We start from the raw sequence: 27444 nt of genomic DNA on the forward strand, positions 1-27444 counted from the left end.
AAGAGAGAAAGAATAAAATTAGTCAACAAGAAAAAGACAAACCTAGACGCAGTAAGGTGAAAGCAGTCCAATTCAGGCTGATGCTCGCAAACAGATATGCAGCTTTAGAACAGGAAGATGAAGACAACATAGAGGTAATGAATAAAACCGTAACTAGGCTGATCTCAGAAGCAGCAATTGAAGTGGGAGGTAAGGCACCAAGGCAACCAGTAGGTAAGCTTTCTTAAGTAACAAAGGACCTAATAAAGAAACGACAAAACATGCAAGTGACAAAACTCACGAGATCAGATAGTATTCGCTGAACAGTCAAAACTGATCAACAAGAAGAAAGTAAGGGATATCTGAAATTATAACGTGGAAAAGATTGAGGAAGCAGTAAAATATGGACGCAGCATGAAATCAGTGATAACGAAACTTAGCATAGGACAAGGCAAGATGTATGCACTGAAAGATAAGCAGGGTAATATCAGTAATTTTGAGGACATAGTAAAAGCAGCGGAAGAATTCTATACTGACCTGTATAGTGCCCAGAGCAGCAAAGGTACTTTCATTCGAAACAGTGATGAACAGGATACAGAGGCTCCTTCTATAACTAGCGATGAAGTTAGAAGGGCCTTGCAAGACATGATTCGGGGGAAAATCAGCTGGAAAAGATGGAGTAACAGTTGACTTAATAAAATACGGAGGAGATATCATGCTTGAAAAACTTGCGGCCCTTTATACGCAGTGCCTCACAACTTCAAGTGTAGTAGAGAGCTGGAAAAACGCCAACATTATACTAATCCATAAGAAGGGAGACGTTAAAGAATTGAAGAATTGTAGACCCATTAGCTTGCTTTCAGTATTGTATTAAATATTCACCAAGGTAACTTCCAATATAATCAAGGCAGCACTTGACTTCAGTCACCCAAGAGAACAGGCTGCCTTTAGGAAGGGATATTCTACGATGGATCATATCCGTGTCATCAATTAGGTAATAGAGAAATATGCGGAGTACAATCAACCTCTCTATATGGCTTTCATAGATTTTGAAAAAGCACTTGATTTAGTAGAGATACCAGCAGTCATAGAGGCATTGCGTAATCAAGGAGTACAGGAGGCATACGTGAATATATTGGCAAATATCTACAAGGATTCCACAGCTGCCTTGGTTCTCCACAAGAAAAGTATAAAAGTTAGCTATCAAGAAAGCGGTTAGGCAAGGAGACACAATCTCTCCAGTGCTATTCACTGCATGCTTAGAAGAAGTATTCAATCTCTTAGAAGAACTATTCAATTTCCTAGACTGGGAAGGCTTAGTAGTGAGGATCAACGGCGAATATCTCAGCAACCTTTGGTTTGCAGATGACATTGTCCTATTCAGCAACAATGGGGACAAATTGCAACAAATGATTGAGGACCTTAACCAAGAAAGTGTAAGAGTGGGGTTGAAGATTAATATGCAGAATACAGAGATAATGTTCAATAGCCTGGCAAGGAAGCAAGAATTCAGGATCGCCAGTCAGCCTCTAGAGTCTGTCAAGGAATACGTTTATCTAGGTCAATTACTCACAGGGGACCCTGATCATGCGAAGGAAATTTACAGAATAATAAAAATGGGTTGAAGTGCATGCGGCAGGCATTACCAAATACTGACTGGGAGCTTCACTGTCGTTGGAAAGAAAAGTGTGCAATCATTGCATTCTACCGGGGCTAATATATGTGGCAGAAACTTGGAGGTTAACAAAGAATCTCGAGAACAAGTTAAGCACCACACAAAGAGCGATGGAACGAAAAATGTTGGGCCTAACGTTAAGAGACAGGAAGAGAGCGGTGTGGATCAGAGAGCAAGCGGGGATAGCCGACATTCTAGTTGACAGTAAGAGGAAAAAATGGAGCTGGGCAGGCCATGTAATGCGTAGGATGGATAACCGGTGGACCATTAGAGTTACAGAATGGATACCAAGAGAAGGGAAGCGCAGTCGAGGACGGCAGAAAACTATGTGGGGTCATGAAGTTAGGACCAGCCGCGGTGGATGAGTTGGCTAAGGCGTTGCGCTGCTGAACACGAGGTCGCGGGATCGAATCCCGGCCGCGGCGGCCGCATTTCGATGGAGGCGAAATACTAAAACGCCCGTGGGCTTGCGTTGTAGTGCACGTTAAAGAACCCCAGGTGGTCAAAATCAATCCGGACCCCTCCACTACGGCGTGCCTCATAATCAGAACTGGTTTTGGCGCTCAAAACCCCAGAAAGAAGAAGATGAAGTTAGGAAATTTGCAGGCGCAAATTGGAATCAGCTAGCGCAAGACAGGGGTAATTGGAGATCGCAGGGAGAGACCTTCGTCCTGCAGTGGACATAAATATAGGCCGATGATGATGATGACTCCCATAAGGCCTGTACTACCATGCCTGACCTTCAACCCTTGAGTAGCCGGCTCGGGTAATATGGCTGGGATTTCTGTCGCAATAAAAATGGAAAACAAGCCGAGCTTTTTTTTTTAAATTACGGGGTTTTACGTGCCAAGACCACGATCTGATTATGAGGCATGCCGAAGTGGGGAACTCCGGAATAATTCGGACCACCTTGGATTTTTTACGTGCCCCTAAATAATCTAAGTACACGGGTGTTTTCGCATTTCACCCGCATCGAAATGCGGCCGCCGTGGCCGGGATTTAATCCCGCGACCTCGTGCTCAGCAGCCCAACACCATAGCCACTAAGCTCGGCGGGTAACAAACCGACCTCACGGCCCTTTCGTTGTAAATAAACGTTCTCTATTTGCGTCAAAACAATCGCAGTGGGCAGTAGAAACGCAGATGTAATATTTGTGGTCCTTCCTAGTCATTCGGACAGGCCGACGACTGTAATAGCTTTTCCAGCTCCCTAGCTCTCGAGAATTCCGCCTGCGATGCGTCATTGTCGTTTATGTACGCACGTACAGGAAAAGCTAACAAATTGTGCATATACGCATCGGCGGCTGCGTGTATAGCCTGCTTTCCGTTAGCGAATAAGCTCTGTCGAAGGTGTGTATCTATACGGCCTAGCGACTTTATCCGCGTAGCAACGTGACGTCACCGCAGACTGTCCTGGCTCGGGTAGCACACTTAACTTTGTATTTGAATGCTTTACAAACACAGCCTTCCTTTTGCGTGCTTTCCTCCGTAAAACGAGCCTTGCTCGCGACATGGCCTCAAGGGAAGAACGTTTAACACGACAGTTGCGCCGTGCTTTACATCGTAAATACAACGCGCCGTGCGTGTGGCTATCGGCAAATCGTGAACATCGGGTCACGAATTGGCCGCTTATACTAGGGAGCGTTGAGCGTAACATCGTACTTGAGAGAACGCTACGGCGTTTCAGTAGTTCGCTCACGTGCGAATGCATTACGTATGAGCACACGAGAGCCGTTCCTGCATTAGTAACCATTAAGACGTAGCCGCTTCGATACCGAATCGAACCCACTGAGTCGAAGCGACCACGCCGGCTGGTGCGAATCTCCGCACGGCCACTTCCTCTAGAGGTCACACGTCTTTGGCGTTTTCTGTTGCTTTTCGAACGGACCGGCGAAATCGTGACAGCTCAGTGCCCGTCGTACGTTCGCAAAGGTGCAAAGGTCTCCCCCGTTTCTTATCTCTTTGACGACACCTGAGGCGAACCAGCCTCTTGATGGCTTTATTACGTGGTAAAAGCGGCGTGCCGTGACTTACGATTGGAAGCGTTTCGCAATTTGCGCGTTCTGCAATGCTAGCGCCCTGGTCTATAAGAGAGCTGTAAAACGGAGTTGTTGATAACACTGCTCCCTGGAGTCAACATCGCCTATAGTACACGTGCACCATCAGCGACACCAACAGCTAAGTGTCAAAGGCTGCCAAAGCGGCCGGAGTTTAGACACGTTGAGTGTCATGCGTAGGTTCAGGGTTTGACTCCGAACGTTGGCTCGGTGTCTTTCCTTCTACTAACTTTCATCTCAGACGCTTGCTATTAGGTCAAAGGAAACTGAAATCTAGCATGACGATACGATCAAACTACTTCATTTCCCCCTCCCTAATTCAGGAGGCATATCATGCTTCCATGTAATTTTGTGTTCTTTAGCGGCTTGACTCCCAAGACATTGTTCAAAAATCGTAGAGGTTCGATTAGGGCAATTTTGTCAATGTTGTTTTCAATGAATTACGCTCCACAGCGGCTGCGAATCGAAGTAGCAGCTTCCGAGTCAATTTTATATCAATTTAATAACTGGTTTACTCAGAATGGTGATTGGCGAACCATTCCCTTTCCCTCTCCTCCCGTACAGGGTAGCCAACCGGAGATATTCTCTGGTTAACCTCCCTGTCTTTCCTTTGCCTTTCACTCTCTCTCTGAGATGGCGAACAAATTCTCAGCATGACACCTGCTTCTAGGTATTCATTCGCGAATCTTTGTGAAGAAATGCATTGGCGTTCCAGTTACTTTTGTCCTTCACTGCATAAAACGGCGTTTTGATAAAAACGTAAGTGAAACGACAGTGCATTTTTACCGCACATTTGATGGCGCATATTTCTCGAAAATGGTGTCATCCACATAATTATTTTCAAGTGAAAATGACCTTCAGTGTCACCGGATACAATTTCTAAATTGCAATGTGTCGTAAGGTAATTAGTTAAAAACGTAATTATTGAAGTGTTGTTAATTACTCGATTGCGCATTTCGATTTATCGTGCAAATAATTTCCGCCTCTTCTAGTGAACCAGCTCAAGGGCTAGAATTCTACTATCTGCCATAGATGAGTTTTAAACGTTTCTTAAGCTATCGCAGAAACACCTGGTGTAACGTAACTTTAAATCAGGTTGAAACCGCATGCGGCGCATCTTTGACGCGCTAACGCCTTCGTGTGGCCGTTCTCCGTCCGAAGCTCGGTCACGAAGGTTCTCTCTTCTTCGGCGGCCGAGGAAGTAACAAGAAAGAGGCAGGACGCGGCCGTGACACAGTGAGAAACCCCGGGGCGAGGCCCATTACTGGACCCGTCTCTCTTGGCCCCGAGCGCAGGAAGGAACCTGTCCGAGCCGATTGCCACTTGGGTCAGCGAGCCGCTCCCACATGCTCTTAGAACTTGCCACCTCGCATGCACCAGGCAGTTCAGTGCAGCGGTGTTCTAGCCGGAACATTCCAGAGAGACACCCGCTGCCATCCCGAACAGGCTGGGAACCTCGTGTCGCATTCCGACAGGCCGCATAATTGAGCGTTTGCCGCAGTCATCTTGGAAAACCGGCAGACACACTCGCGAGTGGCACTCGTAAGACTGTGGGACGAGGTTATTTTTCTTTTAACCGAGAGGTCGAACTGGCTGACCTCGCTCTCTGAGCGCTGATGCTCGCGGTCCCTGATGCGCCTTTGACACTGAGCCTGGATGCGCATATGTCGGCATTTACGAGATACTTTCTATTTCGTTGTCCGGAAAAAAATAAACGAAGTGATAATAAGACTGACCTTTCTTGTCTTCCCAGAAAAAGAAAGAGAGAGAGAATAAAGGTAGAGAGGAAAGACGAGAAGGGCAACTAGGCGCAGGTCACGTTTACTATCCGGGGATGAGGACGTGTTGATGTTGATACATTCAAACAATCAAAATGTCAGCTGATTTTCGTCCTCTTGGATCAAGCCGACGAGGCACTCTTAATCAGATTCCGAATGTCCCAAGAACGAAAAAGAAAAAAAAAAAACTGCGCCTCTATTGTCGTTTTCCAGACCCAAAATCTTGTTTCCCAGCGTGAGTGCGTGCGCGCGCGTGTGTGTGTGTTGTTACTTGCACGTGTCGCGTACGGCGCTTTGACTCTATTCTATCACGCTGCTACACATAAACTTAACGTCATAAAAAAAAGGCAGTGCGCATTCTTGTTCAGTTACCACGAAGTTCTTACTTTTCGATACCCGGCTAAGTCTGGGTGGTCGGCTATGCGTCTCGCTCGTTACTTCAAGTATGTAGTGAACTCCACGCGGTAGGTAGTTGATTCACAGCCCTACAGAAAGCGCTCAGCGACGAGGCACTAACTAATTCAATCATTTATGGTATGCACCTTTAGTCTAGCACTTTTCTCTCTCTCTGTCTATCTTGTCGCTGCTTTCAGAACAGTTTGCACGCTCAGGGGACGATAAACACGGAAGTCCTGATCTGACTCTCAAATTTAGTGTCAAGTATTTGTTTACTCTCTCGTTTCCTCAAAGCTACAGTTCTTTGCCGGCGTATTCAGCCGTACCACTTTCCAGGTGAACTGGCCGGAAAGCTCTCGTCCAGTGTTCGAATGATGTGGCTCACTTTTTTCGCGAATGTGGATTGAACTTGATGCATGTTTAATTACATATACATACTCTGCAGTGCTCATAAATTTCGCGTCTTCCCGTTCGGCAGTGACATTACGTTGCACAAAAACTGCAGAAAAAAATGCAAGAGCGAAAGTATGAGCTTGCTAAAACGAAAGTGACACCATATTAATAAATGCACGCGGGCTGCAGGTTATGAGCGAAACGAAGTAATGTTTCTTAAAGCGTCGAACCTCTCAGTGGGTATAAAGAGATATACTGTTATACTAAACTTGGCTCCGTGAAACAGTATATACGTATGGTCGAGCGAGAAAAATCAGGATTGTTTGTTAGTTACAGTTATATGAAGCATACAGACAATGCATACAGGGAAATTATATGTGAAATCAACTGTTAATTTTAATCTACATGTAAGAATGATAAGAAAATGCAAATGAAAGTGAACGAAAAGACCACAGTATAGGCGAACAAGCGGAATATCACGTACAGCCAACGCTTCCACTATACGGGACTTGTCCTCGTCAAGGCGACGACCGCTTTCCTCGTTTACATAGCTCACTCTCACCTCTGGGACGAGGCGCCTAAGCGAATAGGAAAAAGTAGGCTGAAGATAAGGGAAACGGGTAAAACGGATAATTGTATTGACCCTTTTCGCAGCGATCCCGTGGGCGCTGCCATGTTTGATCACGTGGTGACGCGTCCATTGCTTGCCTCAACTGCCTCCGTTGCCTCCTTGTTTACAATGGAAGTGTATGACGCCGGCGCGGCTTAGAAAACCTCTGTTTTCGGAAATATCGTAGACGGTGACTAGGTGGACGACACGAAGCTTTGATCACAGCTTCAGAGAACATGTAAAAGCGCTTTCGGAACTGATTAAGCTATGTCCAAACGGCGCAAGCAGCGTATATGGTGCTTGTTCTAAAAGCGGGGCTAAATATGTATTCCAAGCTATGCAAGATTTTCGATTATGAATTCAGTCAGGATTAGTGTCTTTTGCTCTTTGTTCTTTATTCGGCAAGTATTTTGAAGCAGTGGCTTGTCAGTTTCTGACTCAGTGAAGTTCCTCGGAGCGGCCACTATCTTATTATTTTCTGCCTAATCGCTCGCGGGTGTGCTCAGTTCCGATAGATTTGTTCTTGTTGCACACAAGGCTTGAAACGTAGCTGTTTTGTACATTGTAATACCTTGTAGAAAATATATCTTACAGCTAGTAACTCGCTTACTCTTGTGGACCATCACGAAACATTCAGCTTCGACCATTCATGCGCCATAGGTGTAGTCCATCATTTATTGTGCGTATACAGTGCGCATATATTCAAGTGTGTGTCCATTCACTTATTCTTGACACGTCGGCGATAGAGTGGGCGTAAGTTTTCTTGCCACCATTTGGGACAGATTTGTATAGATCACGTGCGCGAAACTTACTATGACAAGAGGCGGCGCTACTCCCTTTGTCATTGTTTAACGAGTGGTACTCACTCTTGCCGACGTTCTGGGGATGAAGCCCTTTCTTTGAAGGTTAGCGATACAAGGCTGGCGGATGAGCGAATTTCTGTATCCTCGAGGAAACCGGTACATCACGAAGCGCTGGTAAGACGTTCGGACAGTTGCAGCAGCGGCCCGCGAACTTGTCCACACAGATTCATTCTATTCATTAACATGCCAGTTCCTATTTTTGCAGCAAACTACTGCACACGTCTTCAATCCACATGATTCAATTTAGCATGATCTGAGCACAGTGTGTTAGAGAAAACTCAGTTGCTTTTCCGACAGCTGATCGCACAGAAGCAAGGCAGAAGCGGTATTGGTTTCGTATTCGTGCGCGGTCGCTGAGGAGAGGTATGGCGCGCCGCCGTGAGCGCCATCTCGTTTCTCTAAAACAAACTGCTCCGCGAAAAGGGTCAATAGGAGCTGGTCCCAATAAATACAGCTGCGTAAAGTTTTAAAGGTACACTAAAGAGAAACACCAAATCAGCTTAAACTAAACTCATAAAATATTCTTTAAAAACTCGGTTTTCGTTAAATTCGCGGCAAGAGTTTGATTGCTAGAAAATAAAGTGAAGGCCAAGCTACCATCTCTTGAATTTGGCACCGAAACCGCAGCGTCAGTGCGACGTCATGTACTTCAATGTATATTTTGTCGCCTTTGGTCTGTTGTAGAGCAGTAAGTTTCCTCAAAACTTGCTAGTTTCAATCTCTGGCCCCTTGGAATAAAGCGTAGTCCACCTTTACCCGCAAAACTATTTAAGAGGCCCGAACAGACAGCGTCTAAGTCCATGACGTCACAGCGTATTGGTGCGGGAACCTCAAGGAGGCGTCGCCACCCGCCTTGCGTTCTTGTGTCTTTTCTTATTCACCATGCCTCGTCTCACGGTAACGGGGACCTCTTAAGTATTGTAGAAAGGTAGCTTTTTTTAATAGAGCTCAACTTATTTCTATCTTTAGTGTCCCTTTAATATACCTAAGCCACCCCAGTCTCGATGGTCTCGAACGATGATGGGAAGGCCGACGTTGACGACACGAACAGGTTAGCGCCAAAGAGGACCTCTACTGAGAGCTTCTCTTTGTGTGGCTATGTAGATGAAGGGCCCGTAATTCGCTCTAATCCTCTTTGCGGGTGTCGAACAGCTCCTAATCGCCGCGCGCCATTGCCCGCTTCTACCAGTGAACCATGGGGGTCAAGACTTATTTTTCTTTCTTATTGTTATTATAGGGTGCTACCGCATGATCGCGAGGTATTTGCATAAAGGCCGGTAAATACCGAACGACGCGCTGTCAAATGGGATTACCCGACTTCTGCTGATCGGACTTTAATGCTTTCTTATTTAGTATTTACCATTGGTGGGACTTTCGGCGATGAGCAGTGTAACCGTCGAAACGTGGTTTATACTATTCTTTCTATCTGGTCATTAGCGCCGTTGGTGTTTTGAAAATGGGCATCGACTCATCATTTATTGTCTCTTCTTTTCGTGTGGCTCAAATGGATTGAGACGATGCCTTTTCCATCACTCTTTTCTTTATCATTATGTGTTTGGTGAAAGTATTACATCCTGGGAGGAAAAAGGAGGGGTGGAGGGTAGCGAGGAGAGCTAGCGGACAGTCAGTTACTGAGGGATGAGAAGAAGATAAATAATTTGGCAGTCATTTTACCCCCGAGTGAGAGAGGAGCAATTATTGAAGAAATAATATCCCCTAGCCTGCTACTCTTCTCAGAGGGGAGAGGAGAAACGGAGGGGTATGAGGAGTGATGGTGAGGATAGCATAGTAGGTTCCACTATTGCTTGTGTACACGTTCGTAACACAATAAGAAGCAGACTAGAGCAATAAGGCAAATGTAACACCGTGCGTTCCCCAAGTAGTTCACGATTCACTGCGTTTCACGATTATTTGGCATTGTAGTGAAAGCTACGAGGCGCACTCTGGTGCTCGGGACTGTGTTCGAGACTGTCGTGTTGTAACTAAGGTCCCTTTAGGTGTAAGCACATCGCGATATAAAACGGCGGATGAGAACGGAACGAAACACAAGCGCCTGACTCTCAATGGAGGTTAGTTGACACTGGTCAGCGCTTGTGTTGTCGCTGTCTCTAGTAGACGTCGGGGCGTCGTCGTCTGCTCGAGACTGGGCAGATGGCACTTCGGTGCGAATGGACACACGCAGCGTAGAGGAACATGCGCGGGCACGATCGCGCTTTTTACTTGCTCACGCCATGTGCAGCTTCACTCCAGTGCCAGGTTATTGTGAAATGTAGTATAATATGAGAGGGCTCCTGCTTGAACGCAGGAACTAAAGAGGGAGAGAGAAAAAAGATGTAAAGGTAACACAAACGAAAGAATGGTCTTCATTGCTGCAATCGCAGCTCCATATCCAGCTGGCGTGCCGCAACGCACACAACGTGGGTGCGATTTCATCACTCCCAGCGAAATCCCGCTCCAAACTGTGCACAGGCGCTCGACGCGAGACGATCCATCCCCCCCACCTTTTTTTTTTTTCTTTTCTTTTTTTTTTTTTTCAGCAGTCCTCCATCTTCCGGGCTGTTTCACGTCCGTTTCGTACAGTCACGCTCGGCGTCGAGTGAGCACGTGTACATCGCCAAGGCTGTTTCGCCTTCGCCGCGTACAGCGCTCACATACGCGTACGGCTTCCTCCGTTCGTGGTCAAGGGCTTCTTCGGCCAAAGAGAAATAGTAAGAAAGGAACGGCCGGGGCTATGGCCACTACAAGTCGGGGCCGGCTCCCTTTCCGCGTCCGTACGCTCACCTGAACGCGTCCGCGTGGGTGCGCGGGCCGAAACCGGAAGGGTCCCTTCTGCGCAACGCTGGAATGTCTGCAAAGCCCCTTTCACGCGAGATAGAAAGAGCAGGAGAGAGAGAGAGAAATGGCCGCGGTACGAGCAAGAGCGAACGGCCCCGTGCTTGCTTTCCTTGCCCGACCGCCGCACCACGCACGCACGCACCAAAGACGTATGTATATGTGCGTAGTGGCGGAAGCCCTCGCAGTGCCTGCAGCCCGGATGAAAGCTATATAGCGAGCAGGGCCGGACTACGGGAGCAGCTCAGCATTGCGCGGCGAGCCGACGTTCTTGGCTGCGTCTAAAAAGCGGGGCTTCCCGCTGGGAGGGCATGGGCACTATGCTGGGTATACCCCGCGGACGCCCTCGAGTGACTGGCTAGCATCGGCTCGCGGCCATTCCACCGAGCGTCGAACCTACGACCTGGCCAGATTGGCGGGAACCGTCACTCATCTCTCTCTCCGTACTCATCCCCTTCCGCGCGTGTTTTCTCGCTCTCGTTTCAACCGTAGTTTCCTACGCTAGAAGAAACTTCAATGAAATATTGCGTTATAAATGCAGCACTTCGCAAGTGGTTTTGCATGTGCGCAAAGCCCTGTTGCCGGAATGAGCTTAGAAGACTATGATTTATTGAAAATTTACAAAGGTAAAGCGCAATAAATAAAGCCACAAGAACGATCTGAGGCGATAAGCACTTAGATTAGACAAGTGCACGTACCCCATCATGCCCGCTTTAGCCAAACGATCGCAGCGCAGTAGTTCGCCATAGTAATTTTTTTAGACAACTTTATGGTGTCATCTGGGCTCTGGATATTCTCCAGCTGCAGCCACCGCCTGGGCAGCAGCAGGACCTCGTTGTCAACTCGGCCGCGTCAACAAACTCTTCTTGTTCTTTTCTTGCCCGGTCGTTGTGAATTCGCTGGAATTTAACTTCGATGGCTTCCCAGGCGAAATAAAAGCGACGAACAATACGGTTTTTGTACAAGTTGAAGTCGACCTTGTACGGTAGTTTATGTGAGCTAATTCTGATGGGTTAAGCTGCCGAACAACTTATGAAACGAAAGTATCACTTAAGGTGTCTTTGTAATGTTGTTCGTCGCATTTTTCTATTAAGAGGGATTTTCGAAACGGCTTGCATTCCCAGAATACCTCGGCGTTTTTCTTTATTATATACTATCAATTCGTTGTGCGTTGGTTTTAGGAGAGCTAGCAACCGCCCTTATGCGCCCTTATTTCTGTAAGTGCAGCGCTCACAAAAACGAGGACGAAGAGAAGAAAGACACAGGACACGTTTCTTCTCTTAGTCCTCGTCTATGTAAGCGCTGCACGTACAGAAAGGTGCGTGCTTACGAAGTAGCTCAGTTTTCAATTGTAATATACCTTCTATACACGCTCTTCAATAATTTTTATGTCCATACCTTGAAGGCAGCAAGGCGTATTGCTATACCTAGTATAATGGAAAAAAAAATGAAATGAAAGAACGGTCAGAAGGTGAAACGAGAGGTTTACCTGCGCGTGTCGGTCGTCATAACAGCATGCACAAACGACGACGAACACGGCATTTCACCCAGTATACCGGGTGTTCATTCTTAAGTTTTACGGCATTTTTAAATATCGCCTGTGGCAGGTAGCATAATTCTTATCGTTGAGCTGGGTTATTCGAAGAGGCGGACATTAGTAGCACGAGAAATCGAAACACATATTCAACTAGTTAACAAAAATTGACTAATGAACTTCTTAGTTAATTACTTTACGACACATATCGCAATTTACGAATTGTAGCCGGTGAGTTTCTAAGACGCATTCCCTCGGAATGAATTTCCAGGATGACACCAGTTTCGAGATATTATTTCCCAAAGTGTGGGACGAAATACATGGGCGTTCCAGTTACTTTTGTGCTTCAATGTATAAAACAGCATTTTGGTTAAAAAAAAAAAAAAAAAAAAAAAAGTAATGGAACAACAGTGTATTTTTACAGCGAGTTTGGTGGCGCATATCTCCAAACTGGTGTTATTCTGGAAATTCATTCCAAGTGGACACGCCTAACAAGCTCACCGGCTACAATTCGTGAATTTCAATATGTGTCGTAAAGTACTTAACTAAGAAGTTAATTAGTGAATTTTTGTTAATTAGTTGAATATGTGTTTCGATTTCTCGTGCTACTAATGTCCGCCTCATCGAATAACGCAGCTCAATGATAAGAACTATGCTATACCTGCCACAGGCGATTTCTAAAAACTCCGTAAAACTTAAAAATGAACACCCTGTATGTAACACTTTCTTTCGTCCTGCCTCTCTATCGTTCTTGTCTGCCTTCGAACGGCCCTAATTGAATTCTCGGATTCTGTTAACGTGTAATAATAGAAACGTGGCGCTCTTAACGCATGATTTGCGTGTTACGGTGTGACGAGGACTCCTCCCTCCAAATCATTTCCAAACGCCCAGTGGCAAGCGGAAACAGAAGTCCGCAAAAGAGTTCACTGCGTCACGTTCGGGCAACGTTTTTCAAATGTCTTCAACCGTCTCTTTCGCGTGCACTTAGAACGTATTCAAACAGAAGGATCTGAGTTTCGTTGAAACCCGCGCAATATCCAAGTTAAATTTCTCCATATTTCTTTCCTTTCTTCCCCCTCTGAATGTCGTGCTTCTCACGCTTCGGCACCGTCAAAGAGATACAGATGTTGCAGAAAGAGGGATGTACTGCAACGGGAATCCACGTGCCGCGTGTCGTCGGTAGGGAACGGGCGGCCTCTCGCGGAATAATTTAACCTGCCCGAATGCTCCTTCTTGTACCTCAGGGGAGCCCCTTTGTCGCGAAGGCCTCGACGACGACGACGACGTCGGCACATTAGCGCACGTATCCTGCTGCTGCGACGGCATGTGCCTTTCGCACTCTGTCAGGGAGCGCTTATTTCTTGGAAGTTTTTACTTCTGGTTTGCGCAATTACGCGCGAAGGTTCGAGAAAAAAGTTGCTGACCTTGCGGTGCGCATTTTCGTCAATGAATGTACCCTTGTCGCGGTTTAATTCTCGTCTTTTTTTTTTTTTTTTTATGCCAGTACGCCCGCCCACTGCGCACAAAAGAACTTTTTGTGATGGATTCGCCTGTTGAACGAACAAAAGGTGCGGTGGCGCCCGTAGTTCAGCGTTCCCGAAACTAATTTGCCGTCGCATCAGTTTCACTTCTTGGAATTTTTCAAGTAATGTATACCTGCATAAGCGGAATTCCCTGCAAGCTATATCGCTTCGCTTCACGGCCTTCTCTCCTCGTATTCGCGATAACGTACAATGTCGGCTATTGTGGAAGCACGTGCCTAAAATTAGTTCGTGGTGATTTCATGTCGTGCTTTGAATTACGGGAGCACCGCGAGGTGCGTGCGTGCGTGCTTGCGCGTGTGTGTGTGTGTGTGTGCGTGCGTGTGTGTGTGTGTGTGTGTGTGTGTGTGTGTGTGTGTGTGTGTGTGTGTGTGTGTGTGTGTGTGTGTGTGTGTGTGTGTGTGTGTGTGTGTGTGTGTGTGTGTGTGTGTGTGTGTGTGTGTGTGTGTGTGTTTTCCTCGTCACCTAATGTGTGGTTCAAAGCTGCTTGTTCAATTGAAAACGTTCTGGCGACGGGCCTCTCAGGTACCTTTGCTAAAATTCGTTATCTTGCGTTGCCTCTCATCACTTCGCAAAATACATTACGCCATTTTATGTCGTGCATGCCATCACATTGTTCTTCCGTCAAGAGACCCCTGTTCCTCGAAATCTACCGACTGCGTTCCGCTTTGTTCAAATGATGACGTATTGTACGTCCTATAGTGAGTGGAACCTCTACTGTGTATACCGAGGCACAGTAGTCGACATTGCGTACACGCATACTAATGGGGCCCCAAGTTTTGTTTACCAAGGACTGCCTTTCCTGGTTTGTTTTCACGCCACGCCTACGCCGCACAAACACAATGTGCGATGAAAGCATCCCGCGGGGGACACGCCGCCTAAGTAGATGTATAGGAATTGGCAAAAGCTAATTATGTTTCATCGTGCTATGCTGTCGGATTGTATAATGTAGTAGCGGGGTACTACAAAGTGATGACATGGGCAGTGTAGGTAAAATGATAAGAACGTCCTAAAGCTGTGTTCCACTTTGGCATCTTTCATCTTGTTTGAGCCCAGCCAACTCGGCGTGCTTTTTCGGCAGAATCGATTCTTTCGTTCTAACTGACCGTCTGCGTGTCTTATGCGAATTGGGGTTCTCCTTTTTTTTTTTATGCTTCTTCACTTTTCAACTTTTGATTGGCACTTGTAACTTCACTAGAACCTAGGAAATACCTTTTTTTATAATTTTACGGCATGTTAGTGCCTTCGTGCGTGATATGCAGTACAGTACTATGCCTAAAGTTTCATATGCACCGCTATCTTTCTAATTAACCCTGTTGTTTTCATAGGTAAACTGAGGTTCTCTTGCGATACGCAGGATAAGCTTTCATACTGGTTATCTTGCTTACATTATTGATGCATACCCGTCAACCTGGCTCATGGCTTGTGTGTTCTCCTGTGATCTATATTTTTACGTGGACGGAAAGCAACGGGGAAAGCTTTTTTTTTTTTTTTCACTTAGTAACCAGATTATACGGCACTTAAAACGCTGTTAAATGTATATTTAATGAAATAAATAACGTGGTCTTACAGTATATCTATGCCTTTGACAAGCTATATTCAACGAAAGGCGAAGGCAGGCCAGGAAGTGACACGAAAAGAGAGACAAAATTTGCAGTAAAAAATAACAGCAAAGGATTCAGATAACGTTCATATGCGGCGCACTTACCAAGCTTCTTTAGCAATCACCGTGTATCGCCCTGACCACTTTCTGCCTTTTCATCTCGTGCAGGGTGTACCCCAAAGACTCGTACATGTGGTATCGGACCGAGCGGAAGCCGGGTCGCCAGGGCTTCCAAGGCAACTACCGGCGCAGTTACCACGGAAGCGGAGGCGGCGGAGAAGCTGCCGACTCGGGCCCCGAATCGTGTCCGGGCTCGGACCAGGGCTCTGAGTTCACCTCGGAAGAGGCGAGCTCCGAGTCGTCCTCATCGTCCTGTCCTTCGTCGCCGCTTAGCTTCCCGCCGCACTCGTGGCCCTCTCCGGGCGCCGCAGCTCCTCAGTCCGGGACGACGACGGCGGCCTCTAGTCAGGACTCCTCGTCGGCGAAGGTCGCGGCGCCTCAGTGCGAGCCCGTCGACTGTTTGAACAACAACAGCTCGACAAGCACCACTGCCACCACCAGCACAGGTACCGCCACTGTTGGCGGCAACGTCGGCGGCGGCAACAACAACAACGCCAACAACAACGTGCCGCTTTCGACCGCTGGTGGCGAGCAGGTGGCGTGCAACGGTTGCCACGAACACTGGACGACTACGTGCTCATCATCGACCACGACGAGCGCGAGTACGACGAGCGCCAGTTCGGCGGCGTGCCGCCGCACCAACTCTGCAACCCAGACGGGACCCGACGACGAGTGGTGCTCTGCGGTCCAACTGCGGCGGGCCTCCCCCAAGAGCCAGGAGGAGCTGGAGTGCGAGCGCCTGTCGCAGGACTTCGCCTCCCGGTACGGGGACGCTGCGCTGCGATCCCTGCTCGGTGAGTACGCGCGTTGATCTACCCCGTGATCGACCCGGCGTTGATTCTAAGGTCGTTGGACACATTACGAAGCCGATATTGGGCCTATGGTGAACAGACAAAAAGCGAAGAGGACACGAAAGAGACAAAACGAAGTCTTCGCCCGTTATCCCCCCCCCCCCTCTTTTTTTTTTTTTTTTTTCGCTATGAGCCGGTTACCAACCAGCCCAAGTGAACACAATCCTGCGGTATTGTGCAACTCTTGAAATCACGTTTTGCCGATGTTCAAAAGTTAGTCGGATTGCTCGTCCTCTTCGTAGTGAGAGTCTGTAACAAAATACAGAGAGAGGAAGGAACCAAATGCAAAGAGGTTGACAACATTTCGTCCGGTTGGCTACCCTAGAGATGGGGAGGGGAAGGGCGGAATGAAAGTGAAGAGAGAGAAAACATGAGTTCAGATTCGTCGCCTGCGCTAGAAGGCGCAGCGTGTCTGTAATCGTGCACTCGTGTCCGTTGATTTCAGGAATTGCCAAATATTGCGTACGCCTATAGATAAAAAAAATCCTTTGCTTGGTGCGGCGACATCCAAGAACGTTGCTTGTGGGAGGAGTCCATATAACTATTCTACGCGTTGCTGATTAAGCGCACCAAGTGGCATGCACGCTTCAATATAGAGTCACATTACCTTTGCAAACAATGTGTTGTAACTGAATGCATTACTCGCAAAACTTAAGTTACTAAACGAAGCAGCAGCGTCGAGTCATGAGCGGAGAATGGTAGGATGCAGGGTGCACTCGCTAAGCGTAGACGTACCCGTTGATGTGAATAAAAGCACTAACGGTTCTCAAGCATTTTCACAACGTACTGAAAATGCATTCGCACATTGGCTAACGCCGGTATACTTGGTTCGCGTCAACAGTACTGGTCAGAATCCGCGCCGTAGTCTTTTTTCCCCGTTTTTTTTTTCTTTGAAACAATTAATGTAATTTATCCTTGACTAATGATGAGCGTATAATAATAATTAACCTGGTTTCTGTGGTTGTTCGCATGCAGTGCTCCCTTTTCTCTGGTTCTCCGTTTCTGTTGTGTTATTGTTCCTTGCTTTCTCTTTTTTTCGCATGAAAAGCCAGGTAGGTTGCAATAGTGAGGGTTACCGTAGTCGGTGCGATAGCGCTTGTCATCTTCAGATTTTCTCACTTCTTTGTACCCTTATGTGCCCTATCTCTGTGCTCCTTTTTTTCCTTCTTCTTCATTGGCCAGCTGATATATACTCTCCCTACCGAGATATCAATATTGCAAGCTACGAGTTTAGCGAAGCAAATGCGGTACGTTCAGTTCCATGCCCGCATTATGCTTCCTCTGCGAAATTCACTTATTGATACTCATGAAAAGTATTTGACCATAGCGTTCCTAACGCGAACAGGCATTTCCAAAGCACTTGCGCCAAGTATAAATGGAACGCCGCTGGCCTTGCGGGCCGCTATACTTCGACGACCGGATCCGGCACTAACTTCCGCCGCAGCTCTGATCTAATTCATTCCTGGGGCCACGTAATACACGAACCAATGCATGCGAACGGCAGCGGACAATCGTACCGTTTCTGCACGACTTGCACGGCAGCGCTTAACATCGAGAAACCAGCGCTCTCGCTCTCAAGGTCCCCCGCACATAAGCTGAGCTTGTTAATGGAAAAATTCCGTGGCCCCCATAAGAGGGCCGTTCTCGGCCGGTACCTGCTTTTACCTTTCGCTCCGTCATTGTTTTATCTCCGCGGGACGCATTCCAACGCATGTCCGCGCGGAATCGAACAGAGCTCGTGATTACAGCAGTGCCTTATGCACGCCTTTTTGTCGTCGTCACTAAAGCAGAGAAAGAAACTGTTATCGAGAGTAAGCCTCCTAGGCGTCGCGCTGACCGTGTCGGTATAAATAGAGCGTGCCTTCAAAGGAACGCTCGGCCGGAGCTGCGCGTCACATATAGGCGCAGAACAAACGCAAGAGGAAGCGGTCCGTGTCTCTTCTGCGAGGTGATGGGGGAGGGAAGGGGCTTTCTCTAGATGTCACCGCGGACGGTCGCTGCCGGAGGAAAGTGGGTCGTCGTCGTCGTCCCATGGCCTCTATCGCGCGCCATCAAATCTCTCGTTTTCGACCCCCGCGTTGCTTGTTACGTACCAGTTTTCGGCCGCGATAAATTGAGCGCGCTGGCGGTGCCGTATGGGCCGCTGTTGCGGCACCGCGGTCGCTAGAAACCTCGCCACCATTCTCTCACACTTGTGGCGTCAGTCGTGTAAGCGAATGCGTCCGTGGAATTTGGGACGCCGAGAGTTCGCAGAGATAACACTGACATTATATCTGTCGAAAAAAAGAGAAGGAACGAGGCAGATGTTCCTGGTGTGGTCACTCTCAGTCGGCGAACCGCGTTCGTCGAACTTTGTAATCCAGCGTCGTCAGAGGCACTGTTCCCACACACTTGCATGCTCCGAATACAGGCTTGCCGAATAGCGAAACAATGGAGTGATAATGCACTGTCAGGTTCGAAAGAAAAGATAGGCCGCAACTTGGCGCGTTTGTCCTGTACTGCTTATCCGTTGTGCCAAGAAGAGACATAAGAAATACAGAGACAGATCATAGACGTTTGTAGAGCAGAAAACAAGTAAAATGAAATTTATCGTATGTCACTCATGGAAGAAACGTACTCAGTCTTTTTGCTTTGGCCCGGGAGTGATCGTATACCACCTGCTAGATAACGGAATGCATGAGCGTTTTGATGACCTCATTCGCGAAACAGGGTCAAGCGAAAACCATGCGTTGATAAGAGACCCGCGGAAGTGTGGCGCTTTCGGTACTGCCGCGTGCACGTGATATCAGAACACGCACTCCTTCTCCTATCCAAGACGTTTACAAATCGCACTATTTGCTCTTATCAAGTGAACCACGGTCGCCACGTCATTTTATCGTATCATTTTATCGTATTTATCGTAGCGCGTATCGCGCATTGTATGACAATGGATAAGCGTACGACGCGTATAGACTGACTGGTCCTTCATGAATACCTACCTCAAGGGATGATTGATAAAACCGACAGTAAGATATGATAGGTAGAAGGACATGGATGGCTGCATCAAGATACTTCTGAGCAGTAGTCGCGTTGTCTCCTTATGCGACGAGCTTGAGTTTCTCCGGCCCGCCTCGACGACTGCGCCAGAAACGCGTGGCCGAACCTCTCCTTGGCGTCACGCTCGATCACGGTAACCCAGGACAGAGGGAGCAGCTTCAAAGACGGCGCGAACTTATTCCAGTGTGCATCGATTCCTGCTCGCAGTGGTGGAGGCGATGATGCAACGATGGAGGCTAGAGCCGAAAGGTATGCGCATGACGCAGAAAAAAAAAAAAGGGGGGGGGGGGGGGGGGGGAGATGTTTGTAAATGCCGTGTTTCTACGCCCATCCGTGTCGATCGGCCGCGCTCCTGTTTCGGTTTCCCTTTTCCGTACCGCGACGGACAACTCTGAATCGCGCACAAACTACAACATTGTCTTTGAGAGCTTGTTGTAAATCCTTCGAATTAAATAAAAGAAATACGATGTTGAAGAGAGAGGAGAGTGACGAGCGTTCTAGCGTATATGTACTATATATGACGGCTGAAGGCGTCAGCGTATTTTGCGGAACGTATTAAAATGAAACGTTTAATCCGTACGCAACCCCAAAGGTAGCACAGAAAAGTTCTGTCACGCCGCAACACGCCCTGAATCGCTTTCACGTGCAGTAATTACTATTCTGAATGCGCGCCTTGTCGCGTTATGAAAGTGGCGACGTCAGCGCAACGACTTAGGCGGCTCGCGGCAACCGCCGCCTGTTGTGCATAGCCCGTTGACGCAGCCCGTAACGTGCATCAGCTCGAGTGGGAGTGCGCTGGACTGGAGACACTTGGCGATGAGCCGTCTCCCATGACGGGGACGTCTTTCGACGACTGGATTCCTGCCGTCTAACTATAAGACTAAACGGACACTGTTGAAAACATTGGAACTTCTCACGGTTTCCCCATCTCTGTTTCCCAAAGAAACCTCCAGATATGTGCATACACTCTTTTTTCAACTCGTCTCTCCACACAGCGCTGCATTTTTCCCACGGGAAAAATGCACGCATGAGCAAAATTAGAGAGTATTTGCCTGGCCTTAAATGTATCATCGCCTACGCAATACTACTGAAACACCGGAGACACACATACGGTGACCCAGACGTGTGCAGCCACGGCCGCGTGATGAAAACACACAAGCGGCCGTCGTGATGGTGGTCATTTCCATTGGTATCCTCTTCGAAACGGGTCCAGCGACAAGTAGTCACCTAGTCTGCTTGCGCTAATCAGGTATTATATACACGCATAGCAGTCTAGCATTTTGCTCTTATCTCCTTGATCTTTTTTTATCTTCATTGAAACGTCAGTCCCTATATTGCACAGTTACTTATGCCTGCAATGATTCCGGTAGTGTCAAGCTCTTCTCTCCTTCTCTGCTTTTTTTTTTTTTGCCACCAATACTCTTGCCATCTTTTGCTCATCTCGACTGCTGACCAGCTAACACCCGGCCGCTTTTAATCCCAGCATTCCTGGAAGGTGGACGTTCCCTAATGGTCTTGCTGGGTCGTACGGCATTTATGGCAGCAATGCTCGTGGCGCCTTCGTGTGACGCTGACCTATGTGAGGGCGCAAAGTGGTTGGCAGCAGCAATCATTACCACATAATCGATTTCTCTCGCTATTATTTCTTCCTCGTGCGAGGACAGTGACGAAACACAAAAAAAAACGTTTCTAACTCGTTGTAATTGAAGAAAGCGCCAGAAGGTAACGCTACTGGTGCTCTTGCTGCCGCAGGCGTATCCGGTGTTCCACTATTCTGTAAACTGTAATACGTTTGCAGACGGACTAAAACTCTAGTTGCTCGTTCCAGCTACGTTAGCACGTTCCCGCTTTGTCCCCGCGGCTGTGCTTAAGCTACATGTATTGCGCCTATGTGGTCTTTTGTTACAGAAACTCAAGCTGCTCAAAGGCACGGAAACCGTTTTAGTTAAAGAAAGCCTAAACTGCGCTTCCTAGCTAGTTTATGTGCGAGTTTCTATATACTAGTTTTTTTCCTTTCAAGTATTAATATTGTATTCCGAGGAGCGTCAGGCCAGTGGGGCCGCTCTAAATATGACCGCGAGCCGTTTACAAACGATATACGCCGCTATATCTCTGTGAGGTCATGTTCTGGAGTTTGTCCGAGCAAAAATAATCAAATGCAGATAAAAGATGGGGCTGACATTTTCTCGCCGACACGAAGTGACCTCTTCCAGTTTTACTTCTGTTGCTATAAGGCTCCTTCCGTCTGGAACAGATTGAACAGTCATGTTTATATCAGATCGCTTCTTTTAGAACAGCGGAGTGTGTGATGACTTCGCGAATGTATGTTGGAACGTTTGTGTACTTGACGTAAACGATAAATGTAACACTTCGGGCCTAGCGTACACGCTCAAAGGCTGTTCAAATGTAGTAAGCGGGAGTAAGACACGCAAAAACTTACGGGGCCATGCGCGGCGCGCACTTAGACGTGGTCTAATTTTACATTTTGTAGCATCCTCGTCTCCCGCCTCTCCGTTTCCACGGATCGCCTTCTTCGAACTTGTGATAATCAGTCAAGATCACTATGCATTTCGATACCGCTTGGTTAATGTTCTATTGTTTTCGCAAAATAAGAAATATATTCATCGGAAACGAATCTTTTGTAATACATATCAAGGTGAAGCATGCTTGAGAGTTTTACTCTTGCATTGCTCGACAAAGGGCATGAGCCTGTCTTTCTCTCTGCGCCATTGATTGCCCACAGAATGTACGCGCACGGATCAGGGACGTCTAAGCTCTAAGTCCCTTCTAAGCTTTGCGCGATACGCACCACTGCGCTGCTTAGGTCACGCGGATGGCAATAACGGCTTCAGAAGAGCACTTCCTTTCTTCGGCTTGCTTTGCAACTACCCTATGCAACTACCATATGGCAAAAATGTGGGCTAGTCGGAACTTAGACATCTGATACTTCTCGAGCGCTCAGGGGTAAAAATAAACACCGCAAAGAAAGAAATGACAAAAAGATAGGAATCTAAACTAGACATAAGTTCTTAGAAAGACCGAGACAAAGCGCTGAACAGTGGCCGAACAAGGGATGCCCCAGCCTGGATAGTGTCTGGAGACAACGTTTACACAAAGGTCATGATCCTAACAAAGACGAGACCCTCTGCTGAAAGGCTTGCTACAGGGTGATATTTTTCTTGCTCTGTTAATCAACCCGACAGAAAGGAGGACGCTGGGGTTCGATAAGCGGTATGATTAGTGGTATCCGGTTATCTGGGCAGACCACTGCAAGAGATGCCAATGCGCGCCTCTACTTCACAGCAACGCGTTTTCAAGGACAGTGCAAAGGAGAGAAATGTAGATATATACACGAATCTTAATATTGCTTATTGCATGCGTCTATCGCATCTGTCCGAAAAAAAGAAAGAATACGACCAGCTGCGTCGAAGGTTATATGCTACTGGGGGGTATTCTGTAAGTGTCCACATATAGTGGACATGTCCATGTCGTCTGCTGCTGAAGTTCTGATTGGCTGGGCTGAGGTACACGTCAGAAGGAGGCGGGCGCTCCCAGCCAATCAGTACGTGTTCTTCTGTGTGTCCTTGTCTACCCAGCGCTGTTATTTTTTTCCTAAACGTGAATTCCATTTAAGTCGCCTAAGTTTCTCGTCTAGTACAGTACTTCATCAGCAGCAGACGAAATGGACGTCCACAAGGTGGACGCTTACAGAATACCCCCCCAGGTCTATCACCAGGAATGATAGCATGCGCTTGCGCTGTGATTTAATCCCTTCTCTCTTTCCCCGCGTGGCGTTCTGGGTGTATTTTTCGGAGCAGTACAATCATTTGAAGGCTGGTGTCTTTCTTGTTCGCTCCTCTTTTCTTAATCTAAGGTGTGTGTTTTCACCTCTAAGCGCTGGAGATGTCTAAATGTCTGTGCAGCTATCCATTTTTCTTTTTTTTTTTTTTTCGCTAGCGTTCCATTGCCTCAAGCAGCGCGCGTTGTCATCGCCTCGCTGGGGGTCGCAAGAGGCTGAGTGTTCTATCAAAAGAGTGTTCTTATGCGTTCCACCTCTCCGCATCATTCATGCATAAGTCTGCATTTGCCGTTTGGGCAGTTCCTTCCTCGCCCCATTCCACTGCCCCAGTCCTTGAGACGACGGAATCGTCCACTGCGCGGGAAAAGAAACCGACCAAGGCGCTCGCGCGTGCGCACCCATAGATATTCACGTATATCTCAAGTGACGCAGTGTACAGTACGTCCCTTTGTGCGTCGGTGCGTGCGTGCGTGCGTCTATTGCGCGTATACCCCGAAAAGAGCACGTTTGCTGCTCTGTATACGAGTTCGCTTCCGACTACGGCTATCGATTCGGGTTGAGGACCTAGGAAGCGGGTGGCGGTCGGCGTGGAAGAGAGGCTCGCAACGGCTTCTGAGGAACGACGTGGCGGGCTTCCGCCATCCATCACTGGTCGCTATCGTTTTGCGGGGCCTTCGTCCGCCCCAATGTCTTGTTTTGTTTTCTGATGACTTCTTCCGCACGCCACGCGGGGACAGCACCTATCCGCCCAAAGTGGAATGACATTGATCGTTGGTATTTGAATCTGTAGCTTTTATTCGACTGCACATTCAAGTGTAAGTTGCTGTATGCTTTTCGCCCGGATCGTGAAGCCTGTATGTGAAAAAAGGGGGAAACAGAGCAGAGAATAGTGGAGCAGAAGATCAGAGTGAATTAGGAGCATGGGTAGCAAGTGGCGTACAGTTATAAGAATCGCAGCCATGAGGTACACAATGTACAGGGTCGTCCACTCTTAGTACGAACACGGCGCCGCGTGGCCACGCTCCGCGGAGCGCCAGCGCACACGGCGCGGCCGCGCATTGAAGCTAAACGGCGCAGGCGCACAGGGGTTTAGAGGTGGGGCTTCGTGTCGTCTGTTAAAGCGCGCGAGCGCGCTGTGCTTTAGCAGACAACAGACGGCACAAACACGGCTCGCTCGCGCGCTTTAGCAGATGACACGAAGCCCCGCCTCCAAGCACCTGTGCGCCTGCGCCGCTCAGCTTCGATGCGCGGCCGCGCCGTGTGCGCTGGCGCTCCGCGGAGCATGGCCACGCGGCACCGTGCTCGTACTAAGAGTGGACCCCTGTACGTGAAAACACGCATCAAAATGCATACGTGGGCGTATCCTACATCTAAGAAAGTGACTTTTGTTGCTTATAAACGCTGAAAATAGAACACTAGTCAGTGATAACTAAATAATTTTACGCTCGAACTATTTTTCCTGACTAGGCGGGAACGTTCCGTCAAATTCTTTATTACCTGAAAATAGAAGACACTTGTGCATACTCGTTTTTGACTATTGCGTTACTCCATAATTATGCTTTTCGCGTGTATTCCTTATCTCTCAATCTTATTCCACAATCTACAGATTTGTTCGTTCGTTACAATGTTTATTTGTTTATTTTAATGTTATAATGGGGTCATTAGAGAGAGATAGGGAAATAAATAACAATAAGGAAAGACATGAAGGTTAACCATCTCGGTTTGTTTACTCCGTACTGGGGCAAGGGTAGAAAAGAAGGGTATAAATATTTAGAAAATAAAAAAGAGGGGAAAGAAGAAACAGAGGCTATCTGTGTACCATGCCTTTTTATCAATCATACTCACTTCTATTCCTAGTTGGTGGATATGTGTTTACGATCATTCGTGTAAAAGTACTGAAAGTTGGGCGAGTTGGTATCTATTCATCTTGTAACTGCAGCGCGCACACGAGAAACGAGGACAAAAAGGTGAAAGGGACAGACAAGCGCCTGTCTGTCGCTTTCACCTTTTTGTCCTCGTTTCTCGTGTGCGCGCTGCAGTTACAAGATGATCATTCGTGTATTGTGGGGATGCGCGACTCTCACGCATCCCCGATGTTGTTTTCCCCGCATGGCTCCCGTCTCCTGTAATCCGGCTTCCCCGCGTGGCGTTACGGCGGCAGCGCATTACAAGAGATGGCGCTAGTTTTGCGCTGTAACGCCTCCTAACGGCGGGGTTACTTGGACGCAAAAGGTCGAACACGCTTCCTTTTCGGGTTGGGGTCGGTGAGCGATGTGGACGTTCCGCGCGTGCGCCGATCCACGCTTCGCGAGACCGTCTCGCGAGGCTAGGAGCAGGGCGCCAGTATGGACGAACACGGATCGTTCGAACTCGCCACCGTTCGCGTGACCGTACACGTGAACGACTAGGCGATGGTGTCATAGCATGGCGCGAACATATTCGCTCGCTATCCGGTCGCGGTGAGTCGGACTTCCTTGATTTGTCGCGCGCCCATGTGAATGTTCTGTGGGTAGTAATTCGGCTAGCATGAATTAGCGTATGAAAGATGCAATAAATGCCCTTTTTGACTGTTTGCACTACTGTGTTGTCGTTCCTTTGTCCCAAGAGCGCGTGTGAGACCCCACAGTCTACGATGACGTTTAGGTTAAGTCACCGTGTTTCCGCCTCTCTGAGCTTCCAGTGTTGTCGATTGAAGAGCTTATCTCGAGGCCGCTGCAGTCAAGGCACGTCGGCGCGCCGCCGACGAAGGCGACGCCCGCGGTGCGGGTCACAGGCGACGACAAAGTGCGCCACGCGGGCACGGCCGACGCGCACGAACGCGCGACGCGTGCGTTTCTGCAAACTATACGTGGCTGCATTCCCACGGTCTCCATATCCTCTCTATATATTTCGCTCTCTGCCCATCCCCGCGTTTCGACTTTTTCCCCAGTCTAACACCCCTTTCTCGGGTTACTGACCTCCGACATACTTGTCTTCTTCACTTTGCGTTCCTGCATGACGTCTACGCTTTTTTGAACTTTTCCTCCTCTTTTAACTGTATTCCTTTTCTCTTTTGCTGCCGCTTGTTATTCTCTTCTCCCGCTTCTTTTGATTCCTCCTGGGAACTAACAAAGGAAAATATTTGCGAGGGTGGCGTGCTAAAAAGAATAGACAGCTAGGCGAGTTGACATAGTGTCATGCCTAAATACCGCGCTGCAGCGCTCGACCGTGAGTTGCTTCCTTGTCTTTCTTGTTGCGTACTGGCCTTTCGCGCGCATGTATTTAGCACAAATGATGTCGAGGACTACAGCGTCGTCAAATAGCGTGCATCTTACGCAGTCAGCCGCGTTAAATGAACGTTGTACGGGCCTGTCATGTTGTCGGGAACTCTTTGTTGCCTTCCTGACAAAAACCGCTCGGCTACTTCCGTGCTCCATATAGTCACGGTCCGACATTGTTTGCCGCCACTTGAAAGATTTATTCATTTTCGGAAGCACACGCTATTGTCAGTGACGTTTTGTTTGGGGATAGCCTATTGACTGATAGTGTCTCAAAGCAAGAATGCAGACTGTGAGAGTGGGAGGCTGCGGATGTATTTTGACCACCTGGGGTTCTGTAATCGTACTCGAGCTTTTCTGCATTCCGCCCCCATAGAAATACGGCCACGTCGCAGAGTACGGGAATCGTACCCTTCTCCTTGTGCTCAGCAGCGGAAGAGTTTAGCCTCTGAGCCAAAGCTGTGTGTTTTTGTTACAGTTGTCGGTGACACAATTATTTGATGCCTTAGAACAAGTAACAAAGCCGAAATACTCATATCAGTTGCAGTTCTGCTGATACCATGATAGATAATCGGCTCAGGAAGAACATGGACCACAGGAACTTTTTTTTTAAATGGTTCCTTCGGTTCGAGTCTCTTTTGCGCTGTTTGTCTGGGATTCGGTATTCCAACCGGCTTAAACCGACACGTAGTTGTACATTGTTAAGCAAACTGTATTGCTGTTGATATCATGCACGTTTAGAATCATTTACTATCTTCATGGTGCTTTCTTACGCTTCCGTCGTGCGCAGTGCCCAGTCCGAACCAGAAGACGACGTCCGATTACCTGGAAGGCCTGTTCGACGTGGACGCCATCCAAAATGGCCAGCTTGATTCCTCGCTCCCTAGGCGGCGCAGCTCCGTGGCCACGTCGCCGCAGCCTTCGCCGCCGCCAACTGCTTCATCATCACCATATCTTATCTCCAACACAGGGAACAACGCGATCAGGTAATATACACGAGCGCAGTAAGACCGCAAGCTTGTGAACTATGCTCGAGATAAGCGCTCGCTCTAATTATGACCACAGTTTTAGGAGAAAACGGAAGTATGGCCAGTTGGGCCTCACAGACATAAATGCATTTA

At 48.0% G+C, this 27444-nt stretch overlaps 1 protein-coding gene across 5 annotated transcripts in view; it reads left to right on the forward strand.

Annotated features, from left to right (window-relative positions):
* The window catches only part of LOC119449458 (trinucleotide repeat-containing gene 18 protein), a 491760-nt gene that overhangs the window by 458351 nt on the left and 5965 nt on the right, over nucleotides 1–27444 (forward strand). For all 5 annotated transcript variants that reach the window (XM_049665214.1, XM_049665215.1, XM_049665216.1 and 2 more), the window contains 2 exons: nucleotides 15429–16174; nucleotides 27114–27309. In XM_049665214.1, the coding sequence (XP_049521171.1) occupies nucleotides 15429–16174; nucleotides 27114–27309 (942 nt within the window). The remainder of the gene's footprint in view (nucleotides 1–15428; nucleotides 16175–27113; nucleotides 27310–27444) is intronic.

Source organism: Dermacentor silvarum, chromosome 4, assembly GCF_013339745.2.
Source record: "Dermacentor silvarum isolate Dsil-2018 chromosome 4, BIME_Dsil_1.4, whole genome shotgun sequence".
In the NCBI taxonomy this organism is placed as follows: Eukaryota; Metazoa; Arthropoda; class Arachnida; order Ixodida; family Ixodidae; genus Dermacentor; species Dermacentor silvarum.